The 11,979-nt window shown below is 41.9% G+C and overlaps 2 protein-coding genes across 3 annotated transcripts in view; both read right to left on the minus strand.

Annotated features, from left to right (window-relative positions):
* Window positions 1-2,359, minus strand: part of sned1 (sushi, nidogen and EGF-like domains 1) — a 50,520-nt gene extending 48,161 nt beyond the window's left edge. For both annotated transcript variants that reach the window (XM_014029093.1, XM_014029092.1), the window contains exon 1: window positions 2,145-2,359. In XM_014029093.1, the coding sequence (XP_013884547.1) occupies window positions 2,145-2,348 (204 nt within the window). In that variant the 5' untranslated portion in view covers window positions 2,349-2,359. The remainder of the gene's footprint in view (window positions 1-2,144) is intronic.
* Window positions 2,360-2,531: 172 nt separating this feature from the next.
* The window catches only part of crocc2 (ciliary rootlet coiled-coil, rootletin family member 2), a gene marked incomplete at its 5' end in the record, with an annotated part of 16,074 nt that continues 6,626 nt past the window's right edge, over window positions 2,532-11,979 (minus strand). Inside the window, 11 exon segments of the mRNA XM_014029096.1 lie at window positions 2,532-2,612; window positions 4,256-4,318; window positions 4,396-4,575; window positions 5,966-6,097; window positions 6,606-6,797; window positions 6,878-7,027; window positions 8,446-8,886; window positions 10,413-10,576; window positions 10,661-10,781; window positions 10,877-11,004; window positions 11,081-11,465. Of these exon segments, the coding sequence (XP_013884550.1) occupies window positions 2,610-2,612; window positions 4,256-4,318; window positions 4,396-4,575; window positions 5,966-6,097; window positions 6,606-6,797; window positions 6,878-7,027; window positions 8,446-8,886; window positions 10,413-10,576; window positions 10,661-10,781; window positions 10,877-11,004; window positions 11,081-11,465 (1,959 nt within the window).

Consider the following 11,979-nt stretch of genomic DNA (forward strand, 5'->3'; position numbering starts at 1 on the left):
ATATGGACCAAAATCTCTGAGGAATGCTTCCAGCACCTTGTTGAATCTATGCCACGAAGAATTGAGGCAGGTCTGAAGGCAAAAGGGGGTCCAACCCGTTACTAGCGTGGTGTACCTAATAAAGTGGCCGGTGAGTGTATTCAGTCAGTTTTACACTTATGAGCTAAAACTTGATGTGATAGTACCTGAGAGTTATTCATCACATACTCTGAGCATGACATCTCACAATATCACATAAGATTGCGCAATGCTGCAAAGTTTATAAATGACCATTAGTTTAAAGCTCTGTTTTAGAAAGTATTGAGCTATGCACAGTTCCTTTAGGAATAATAAGCCTTTAATTGTTTTTTTCACCTTCTCAAACGTTTTATCAGTGTTTTCAGTATGTAAAGCATTTTGCTACATCAATAAATTCACTTACTTTCATACACTGGCCATTAACGACAGACGTTATTGGCCAGTGCATGAAAGTAAGTGAATTTATTGATGTAAACTGCATCGTTGAGCAGCTTCTGAAACTCTTTGCAGACACATCTGCATTCTGTGAAAGCAATCGGTCATTTTCTCAGATAAAACAGCTGGACAGTGCAGGGGGGAGACCCCTGCCTTGTTGTTTGGAGCGTAGGAGGAAGGGAGGGAGGACACCGAGGAGGAGGAGAGATCCCAGCAACACGAGAAAACTCCCAGATACAAACCATAACAGAGAAACAGCCTGGTTACCATGAGGCAGAAATAGGACTGGAAGTTGGGAAAGACCCAGGCCTACAGAGGAATTTTTAAGTGACATTAGAGATCAGTGTAGCCACAAGGCTGAGAGGATTTGGGAAGTCCTTGACTCCATGGCCACATAAAAAAAACGTACATTTTGGGGATGTTTTCTTAAATTTATTTTTACAGTTAATTGCTGTGTTAAGACCACACAGAGCTTACAATCAAAGGCTCTACAGCTGTCCTGCGTTTGCAGGTTTGCAGGTCTTGGAATACACTCTTGGGAGAAATTATTGATACAAATTTACCTCTTAGTCCAGAATGAAATATTACCTGCTCAGAGCAGCTCCTCAAACTGTGGCCCACACGCTTTCTGCCAGATGTTTATTGGATTCAGGTGAGGCATTTAAAAAGAGTCCTGTGATCTGTTAAACTGTGTGTGAGCAGAAAATTACACTTAATGATATGCTGAGTGACACAGCTCGTAACCTTCAGACATGAAATTTAATTAGTTTTTTTGGATATTAATGACAGGAAAACCTCATTTGAAACATGGTGCGGTGCGCAGGCAGGCTGTAATGGTGAGCTACAGTTAGAAACATTGTTCATCCCCTGCGTGTGACACAGAAGAGGCTGCTTAGATTAGAAAGACAACCTTTAACCTTGCCAGCTGTTGCCATGGTTCTTCAGCCTCCTCCTGCCCGGGATCCGAACAGGGGGAGGCGGCGGGCGGGGCAGGGCTCCAAGCGAGGAAACGGAGATTCGGAGAGCAAGCGTGGATGCATAACCGCAACAGGTGGTGTTGATTTAAGGGAGTTCTGCCTTTCCAATCTCTGGAACTGAACCCAGCGCATGACAAAGGCAGATCAAAGGAGGTTTCACTGTGGTGTGCGAAAATCCTTGTCAAACCATTCGGCTTCCTCCCCTGAGCACAGTTCCTCTCCCTCCGGCGTGCATGTTTTCTCTCCACTTCAGCTTCTTGTGAGAAAGAATTACTCACAGATGCTGAACACAAACTGTCATTTCCTTGAACAGTTTTTTTTTTACGTGTGAATTTATCATAACTGAGGTTAGCGCTGTTCAGATAGTTTGCCTCTCGGTTTCCCTCCCCTCGTGCACTTGAGAGCGCTCGGAGTGCAGGGAGGGCAGATGTAAAGCAGGAATCCTGATTCCACCAGTGAGTGGAGATGTTCTGAGTAAATGAGATTACTCAGCAGAGCACAGAGAACTGGAACATATACAAACTCTCAGGAGGCACAGCAATGTGGTGTTTGGCCTCGCACCAACTCTCATCTCCCCGAGGGTCTTTTCCTCCACAATTCACACTCTGTCAGCTTCAGCTGCCAGCAGCCATGTGCGCACACACACGCATGCTGGATACAAAAACACAAAAATACACACAAGAGAGCAGAAAATAGACTGAACTCTGTACTCACATAGAGTCCCGTGTGCCGGTCGCCAAAGAAGGGGAAGGCAACAGAGATCTCCTGGAGTCCAGAGCCTCCGTCGTCCTGAGAGATGGTCTGTGAGTCCCCCCTGTCCTCACCGAAGGGGTAGAAGTCCTCCAGGGGCACGGCGGGGTCCACCCCGGGCGGCAGGGTGCAGAGGCAGAGCAGGAGGGCTCGCAGCGGCAGCAGCATGGCTTCAGCCACCCGGGGATGGAGCTGACAGCAGGCGCTGTGCAGAGGGAGGGAGGGAGGAGCTCGCACACCTCAGGCAACAAGTGCAGCGCGGGGACAGGACGGTGCGTTCCTCTTCTCAGCCACAGCAGCTGGATGCCTCACCTGACTGCTCCCCGGCTCTGCCTCCTGCTCGCTCAGCTCCTCGTGCGAGACCAGGGAATACTGTGGATCCCTTGCATTCTGCCTGCTGCTGGACTCTGCATAAGCTACACTCCCGTCTCACTGAAAATAAAACGAGGGAAGAAATGAAGTGGGGGGTGGAGGAGGAGGGGGTGTGTGCAGTGTGATTCAGCTGAAATGTTGTTTTATTTAACAATCCAGTGATTTGGTCCCTGATGGTCAGCTTAGAAATATCCTCAATAAAAGCTCTATTCTGTTTGCCAAAAGAGTTCTTTCAGTTTTGGCCCCACCTCCCCCACAGGGATTTCACTACCTTGCATAATTAGCTCCTTCCAGCCAATAGCCAACCAGAGGCCGGTAACTGGATAACCACTGGGCGGGTCTATGTTAATCAAAGGGCCGCTTTAAAGAAGCTCTGACAGGACTTTCCTTTTCAGTGGGACTACTGTACAAGGCGGGCTGTGTTGCAGTGCAGATGTGAGAGGCAGCGCAGAAAGCAGTTAAGAGCTTAAAGGCTCTGCAAATTTGATATAAATAAAATCATCCTTAAGAAAAAACTTCACAGAGTTCGTTATCTGTGAAACTCCCTTCACTGAAACAAAACAGGCATTCATGCACATTTTCTCACCAACACAAGTTCAGAAAAGCTTCTAATTTGTGATAAATTGCAGAGGTTTCTATCCCTAAAGACCAGAATTGTCATCATTCTTTGTGTATCTGAAGTATTTGATGAATCAATACTGCAGGGCTTTCAACTAAATTACTCCGGGGGCCACAGTTACTGCAGGTCAACAGATGATGGGCCAAACAGCCAGCACTTACAGTCTTTATGTAAATAAACCAAGTATTACAAAGATCTGTTCCCTTTGAAATAGTTTATTTTGCTGCATTTAATCATGAATACAACATACAGAAACCTATAAAATTAACATTCTGCCTCCTGTTTAACACTACAATAAGTTCATCATCTCTGATTTGCCAAATTTTAAACCAATTTTATTTTCACTTTCATAGTTTTATCTTCAACTGCTTGTAATTTTAACTGTCTTAAGTAATCATAGAAATGGTTTTTACCAGCTTGTAGTCAAGATTTTTGTCATTTCTGTAGATACCAAACATGCCTATGTTTAATTAAAATAACTTTGAGTTATTAAAGTAGAAAACTAGGGGTTTGGACTTCAGAGATTGGCGGGCCGAACTTCAGTCACTCGCAGGCCACATCCGGCCTGTGGGCCACCAGTTGAATAGCCCTGCAATACTGTGTTTATATGCACGGTTACATTTGTTTTTATTTGAACTCGTCAGTATTTTGCTCCACTAACAATGATTAAGTCAAAACAGCACAGAAAATTCCACTAGAGTCATCCTGAGATTCTAAATCAAGTTTGCAATCAATTGATCTAAATATTTGTTTCATTCATTATTAAATACACAGAATAGGATGATGACATGTAAATCGGATACAATGATGAATACACAAACAGTCACCTCTTGTCACATTCATCGCAGCGCAGAGCCATGAAAACTCTTAAACACAATTAGGCACATCCAGTTCACTTCTAAACAAAACACTTATTGTTTGTTGTTGTTGAGTTTCTTTCCTGCAGATTAATGTAATCCCGTGTGTGCACGTGTGCTGCTGCTTGGAGGGGTTCAAATGCTTCGGGAGAGTGTTTGTGTGCTTCCGAGTGTGGCTGGAAACATACAGTTGTTAGTATCACTGCCTACACTCTGGGCTGAAGCACCTGGTTGAAATACGCTTGCTGTCTTCTCGTCTCCTGGTCAAGCTGCTCTCTGAGAGTCAGCACCTGTGGAAAACCAAGAAAAAACTGAAGCAGATCAAGAAAGAGTTTCTATTCTTCTTAAAAAGTGGGAGTAATTGTACCTGTCCCTCCAGGCATTTGACCCTCTGGCGGTGAGCCCTCTCCCTGGACTCCAGGGCTTGTTCTGCTTGGAGCTGACTGTCCCTCAGACGGTTTGTTTCCAGGTCCAGCTCCTGGTGATGATGGGCTGTAACCTCCAGGAGGTGCTGTGCATGAGCGCGCTCCAGCTGGAAGATCTGAGTCTGACGACAGTTTGTTTAAAACTACATGACTGAAAATAATAAGACAGACAACTGCTCGGAAGTTCAGGAGGAAACCCAGGAAGTTTAAAGGCCTGGCGTAACTGGATTAGTAATCAATATTCTCACCGAGTTTAAAAAAAATGGACATTTTATGCATGTGTGGTGATCATTTGTTTCGTCACTTATAGGGTATTTATTTGAGAAATTAAGAAAGATGAACAGTAAATATATAGTTGTGGTCAGAAGGTTTTGTTTACTCATCATGGACATAAATATTTTAATAAATCTGGGCTTTAAACAGTTTATTTTAATATTTTTCCAGGGATAAATGATTATACAACATAGGATTTTTAAAAACTAGAATTAGGTTCACAAGTTTAAATTTATTGTAGACTTTCTCCAAACCATTCATGTTCAAAATATACATTCATGTTCAAATATATACATACATTCCCATGAATATTTGGTTAAACAACTTTCAGCCACACCACTAATAAGCTTCAGGACATAGTTCTGAATGATCTGTGGCCACTCCTTTTGGTAGAACTGTCAAAGTTCATTTAAACTGTTTGGTTTTGGTCAGATATTTTTCTTTTAAGCACAGGTCTCTAAGTAACAGTAAGGTTGAAGTTTTGGGAAGGCCGTGATGTTAACGTCAGCTTTATCCATGCATGAACCTCAGCTTAGCCTGTTAGCCTTCGCGCTAGCACTGACGCTATATTACCTTATATGTATTAGCTCAGTGCTAGCGTGACAAACAAGCAAGCTAAACTGAGGTCCTTCATCCATATTTTCAGTTGCAGGCTGAGTCATTTCTACCTTCTCCTCTCTGTCAACGCTCTCTGGTTTCATTTAAAAGAGCCAATCGTCAGATATTGTCCAACATTAACCTTCAGGGTGGATATAGCTCGCTAGCAGCCTCGCACCGAGGACCTATCCACGTCATCATTTACCCAGAATGCTTTGAGTATAAATAAAATGGCCCTTTCCGTGTAAAACTACACAGTCTACAGTATTTTTACAGTCTTTATTTTACAGTTAAAATAAATGTTTTATCAAATAAAGTCTAATGTTACAACTAGTCATGGATCCCTTTAATAAGCCTTGGCAAGTCTAAACACATTCTACTATATTTAACAACAATAAAACATTGAGGTGAATGTATGCTGGTCTGAGAAAACTCCACAATAAATTCAAACTGAATTCCTGTTTTTAAAAATCATCAAAGTTGAAAAGAACAATTCAAATAAACCATTAAAAGCTTGCATTTAACACAACTTTAATGCCCGTGAGTGTAAGTAAGTAAGCGTCTGGCCACAATTACACATAAGTATGTGTAAGTACTGCTTAGAGTTTCCTAATTCTGCCCCGTAATTCTGCAACCTTTCACCTGTAGAGCCTCCAGCATTTCCTGTTTTCCAGTCAGCTCCTGCTCCAAGCTGCAGATCGTCTGCTCCAACTGCGCTCTCTCTTTGGCAGCAGAAGCTGCCTCCTCCTCTTTCCTCAGCCTCTCCATCTCTACCTACCAACAGCACAGAGGTGAAACACGGTAAACAACTTTACCTTGACCCTTTTTAACAATAATGTGCCTTCATGTGTCACAAAACCCAGCAGTTTCCTACCTTTTCAAACACTTTACACAGTGTGCTAATAAATAAATAAATAAATAAATAAATAAATAAAAAAGAAATAAAAACAACAAATTACTGGCCCATTGCAGGATTAATATAAGTGCTCTTTTATGTATAATGGGTAAGTCTACAAGGCCCCTGACCAGCACTAAATACATATTACTTCAGTTCTGGCCTCTTCTGTATAAAAGGCTTCCAGCAGTTGTAGAATTAAATTCAAGAGTCTTTAATTATATTTGAAGCCAATTGTGGTTTGGCTGTCACATGTTGTTCAGATGTTTTACCTCATATTCACTTGTTTTTATGCTCATCGAGCAGAAACAGTCAAATACTCTGTGGTTGTTGGATTTTCAGTGCATTTTGAAAAGGTCAAACCACTCTGCAGGTGAGTCGGCTCACCTTCTCTAGTGTTCTTCTAAGAGCAGACTTGTCTTTGCTGAAGCGGGTCAGGACCTGCTCTGTTTCTGCTCTGTGGTTCTGAAGCTTCTGCACGGAGCTCTGCAGGCTGCTGAGCTTCTCCTGGAGACCCTCTTTGTCTCTCTGCAGCTGCTGGGAAGTTTGTGTTTGAGCCTCCAGCTGCTGCTTCAGGCTCTGGGACACAGTGAGTCAAAGCAAGCATCAAAACACAACCTCAGCTTCTGATTTATTTACACTCAGACGGCGTGACTCACCGCCTTCAGTGTCCTGCTGTGTTTCTCCAGCGCAGAAACTCTGAGATCTGAGTCCACTTGTGCTCTTTGAAGGTCCTGGATCTGCTCGGTGAGACAGTGGTTCAGCCGCTTGCTCTCTGAAAGAGCATCTCGTGTTTGATCCAGATGCTCCTGTGGGCACAAACGTGTTGAAACACAACCTTTCAAAGATGGATTTGCATTTTGTTCCTGTTTGAGTTTACTGTTTGAAGCTGCAGATGAGAGTAGGGATGTTTTCTAACACTGAGGAATTAACAGAGCATCGCCTATCATTTATGTTTTTTTATGAGCAGTTTTAAGTTTCAACTAGTCAGCACTCTCACTAGTCACTGTGCCTTTAAAAAGGGTTTTTATAAAATGCATTTTAAACAAAAAATGTAGCTTTTTAAACTTTTTTCTGCACCTTTAAAAAAAGTTTAAAATCAAAACAACTGGACTTCTATTCTGAAGCTGAAGATGTTTCGAAACATCTTCGGCTTCAAGTCCAGTTTTGTTTTTTAACTTCTTTTAAATTGATAGTGACCCGGAGGGCAGAGAATCTTCATCACCAGCATATTTCTACATGGATGTTTACTAACACAGCCAGTGTAAACAGTTCAGGAAAATGTAAATGAGTACTCCATTACTCTCAGAATTAGAGAGCCATTCAACAAACATATCGGAACATCAGAATCTTAGATGGACTGTCAATTATTTTCTATTCTGAAGTTACATTCAAAACTCCTTAGTGTGTGAAAAATTTAAAGTATGAAAAAACACACTTTAGACCAGGAGTGTCAAACTCATTTTCACTGAGGGCCAGTTGTAATTAACTTTAATATGTCATGTTTAACTTCAACTAAACACAAAACGTCATGTTCCTCGTCTCATTGCTACAACTGAGCACCTCTAAAAAACACTAACTGAGCTCTACCTGGTATTTCCTACACAGAAACAGTGTTTTAACACGTACTCTTACAAACACTGGAAAGTACTACGTGTACAACTGACTAAATGTGAAATAAATAGTACAGAAATACCATTAAAAGTAAAAGTAAGAGATTTACTCACTGAATTGTGGTGAGTCTTGAATTTTGAACTCTCCCACTTTCCTGCAGGGAATTCTCATACATAATCAACATGCATTATGGGAGATGTAGTTTATGATCGATGCTGGCTTTAACGCAGTTTATTTTGAGACATTAATACAGGATTATGCAACTGATTTGTTCAGAGAGTAAAACCTACAGCTCAGGGGCAGGACAAATATTATTACCCACCTTTTAAATTAGTTTATTTTGTTGTATACAAACATAAATTTAAAGTTTAACATTGATATAAATATATATTTGTATTAGGAAAAAGATAATTTGAAGGGGGGCTTTTAGGCAGAAAACAACTGCAGGCCAAATTTGGCCCACGGGCCTTGTTTTTGACACATGGGTTGCAGCCTTAAGATTTGTTTGATTGAAACAGAAAAGCTTTCCTTTAAAACCATCTCTACCCAGAACATGTGTCCTGCAGAGCTTTCTGTCTGTGAGTAATGGGTGTATGTGGGTGACAGTCTGTACCTGCAGCAGCCTTCGGTCCTGCTCACTGGCACTCAGAGTCCTCTGCAGCTCAGTTATCTGCTCCTGCTGAACTCCTGCACTCGTCTCTTTGTCACTGAGGCTGTTTGAGAGTTTGTGAATCTGCTCTCTCAGCTTGCTCTCATGCTGCTCGGCCCGAGTCAGTGATGTGGTCAGCCTCTCCTCTCTGACTCTCAGTGCTGCGCATCGATCTTGGCTCTCCCCCAGTTTCCTCCTGGTGTCTGTGAGCCTGTCCTGCAGGGCCCCGGCCTCTGCGTTAACCTCTGCTGCCCTCAGCTGGGCCCGCTGCAGCTCACCCTCGAGGGTGAGGTGGGACAGCTCCAGGAGGTTCACTCTGCTTTCTGCTGCCTCCAGAGACTCTTTCAGCCTCTGTTTTTCTGCATTTGCAGAAGTTTCTGAAACATGCAGGATCTCCAACTTGTCCTGTGGAGAAATTTGGTACGATTGATTTAATCCAGCTTTACTGAATGTGAAGAACATGGTGATTTTCATTTAAAGAAGCTGCATCTGAGCTGCAGCTACAGCAGCTCTGCAGCAGCGTGATATTTAGAGGTTTATGTCGGTGATTATTCTTATATCAACATTTCAGTGTTTGCGTAATAATTTACGAGAAACCTTTTATTTTGTAGCTTAAGATTATTTCATTTGTTTTATTAGCGATTAAATGCTTGAGTTGCAAAATCGTCAGGGCTTCTTTTAATCAAACCAACAACAAATTGGACAAAACTTTGTGTTTATGACCATTAAGGAAATGTAAACTGATTGTGCAATGATGCAGCAGAAAGATTTGGTACACAGAACCATGACACAGCAACATTTGGACACCAGTGGTTCCCAGCCTGGGGGCGGGGCATAAGCTGGTCTGCTCAGAGGTTTTCAAAAGAGGAGCGAGGGATTTATTTTATTTTATTTTATTTTTTGGGGGGGAACCAAGGTTATAATAGTTTTTAATTTTTCATTACAGTTTAGTTTTATTTCACTGTGACTTTTGTCTTTTAATTCAGTTTTAATTAGTTTTTACAGTGGATTTGCTAGTTTTTATTAGTTATTATTGCATTTTTAAGGCTTAGTTTTAGTTTAGCATAATTTTTATTAGTTCTAATATTAGTTTTTTATAGTTTTTTTGCCAATGCATCCTCGAGCTTGTGATGTTCCTGTGAGTTAACTAACCAGCAGCTATTTGGTCACTAGTTAAAGCAGTCCATTATAGCAACACCTTCATAAAATAATTGCATAACTCAATTTTGCCAACTAAGGACTTGGGTGATTTTTTTAGGACGATGACAATAGTTGTCTCCAACCCGGCGCTACCTGCTGCTAGTTTATCATAGGAGCTACTGAGAGAATCTTGCGTGTCAAGATAGTTACAGTTAACCATCTCCTGTGAGTTTGATTCATGCAGTTTTTCCCTTAAGAAGTATTCCACCTGTTTTATCACCAGTTTCCACTACAAGACACTTGTTTTATTTTTCTCAGTCATATTCAAAGAAATCCCAAAGTGGACGCTTTCTCCCAACTTTTGTTTTTGTCATTCAGCAGGTGATGCTGAGCAGCAGCAGACTGTAAACAAGTGTTGTTACGAACCATGAGGTGCTGTAAGCTGCCCACAGCTAATGTGAAACTACTTGATTTGAAAAAATAAATAAATAAAATATCCACATATCTAAAAAAAAACTGATAAAAACTTTAAGGATATTCTATCTTTAATTTGTTTGTTTTAGTTAGTTTTGTAAAACATGTATAGTTTTAATTCGTTATCGTTTTTTTCATTTTATTACAGTTTTTATTTATTCTAATTAACTAAAATGTTTTTTTCAATTTCAGTTTTCGTTATTTAATTAGTTTTAGTGAAGTATAATAACCCTGTTGGGAACCACTGCTCCACTGGTGAGACACAAACCCCACTGTGTGTGAGAAGCCAGCACATTTCTTCATCCTTCACTACAAACCTGCAGAGTCCGGGACTCAGTCTGAGAAGTTTGCAAAGAGGTTTTGAGTTGAGTCAGCTCAGCCTCGAGGCTTCTCTTGTCCCGCTCTAAACGATGCACTACATCCTGTTGCGAGGACAGGGAAGCGTGCACTTTTTGCAACTCTTCTTCCACTTGTCGTTTTCCTGAAACAACATTTTTTCATTATTTATAAAACATGCAAACCAATGAGCAATCGTTGTTTCCTGATTAGTCGTAGGATGTGTTACCCTCCTCTGACTGCCTCAGGGACCTCTGCAGCTGCAGCAGCTGAGTGGTGGACTTGTCCTGAGACGTTTTGAGTTCTGTCACATCCTGACTCAGTTTGACTATCTGGACCTGGGCTTCATCCTAAAGCAAGAACAGGAAACTTTTAAGCATCATTAAGATGTAGTAACTATGAAGTGTAGGCTCTGAGTGTTAATGGTTTTCGTTTTTGTTTCTACCCGTTCTCTTTGTGTGTCCCAGAGTTCTTTCTGGAAGCCCTGCACGGCTGTGAGCACAGATTCCAAATTCAACTCTTCATCTTCATCATGAGACAAGAACACAGATCCCCCTGAGACGCTCTCTCTTCCTGAAAGGAGACCACACTCCACAGTTTGCCTGTTTTCAGTGAGGTCAAAGATGACAGCAGCAGAGCTCAAAGTTACCTCTAACATGCAGGTTTCTTCTCCGGGGAGAAGGAGACCGTCTTGGTGAACCTGTTCTTTCAGAAAGCCTTGTACGATGGCCATCAACAGTGGAGCGCAGACCTGCATACAGACCCACCAGCTGGTGCTCCAGGTCCCTGCATTTGGCTTTGCTCACACTCAGCTGCTCCTCAAGACCTTTGGCTCGGTTTTCAGCAAGACCAGCCTTCACACTGAGCTCTTTGACTGTGGCCCTGGTCTCCTGAAGAGCTGCCTGAAGCAGAGCAGTCGTTTCTCTGTGCCTCTGGTCACTCTGCTGCTGACAGGCTTCTTTTTCCTGCAGCAACTCTTGGCTCTCATGCTCAGCTGTTTCCAGTTCTCTCATACGAAACTGTAGAGCTGCAACCTGTGTAAAAATGCAGTGCTGAGTCTGGGGGGGATTCTGGATTATATGGTGGGTATGTAATAAATGTGGTGAAGAACTGAGAAACAACTTACAATATTTTGCTCTTGAAAACACACGACATGTATGATGGCAAATTTCTTAAGTGGGGGTGGGGGTAATTATGCAAAATGGACTTTTTGGAGTATTATATCATGTTATAATGTCATTCCCTCATCTAAAAATATACCCAGAGTTTTGCTTTGACTCATTCATTAATCTCCTGTAGAAACGTGGAGCTTCCTAAACGCTTGCTGGTACAAAGCTCTGCCTATTTGTACCTAGCTCCTCCCTGGAGCTCAGTCTGCAGCTGAACTCCTGCCCCACAGAGCACCCCTCCCCCAAAGCATTGTTGTGAAGATGTGCTGAAGTGGGAGTGTTGGAAATGGTAGGAGGTTCTTAAAGAGACAGAGGCCAATTTCACGATGCTAGATAGACAATGATGCAAAATCTAATTTATTTTTGATATATATATATA

The sequence above is a fragment of the Austrofundulus limnaeus genome, unplaced genomic scaffold, assembly GCF_001266775.1.
Source record: "Austrofundulus limnaeus strain Quisiro unplaced genomic scaffold, Austrofundulus_limnaeus-1.0 Scaffold852, whole genome shotgun sequence".
NCBI lineage: Eukaryota > Metazoa > Chordata > Actinopteri > Cyprinodontiformes > Rivulidae > Austrofundulus > Austrofundulus limnaeus.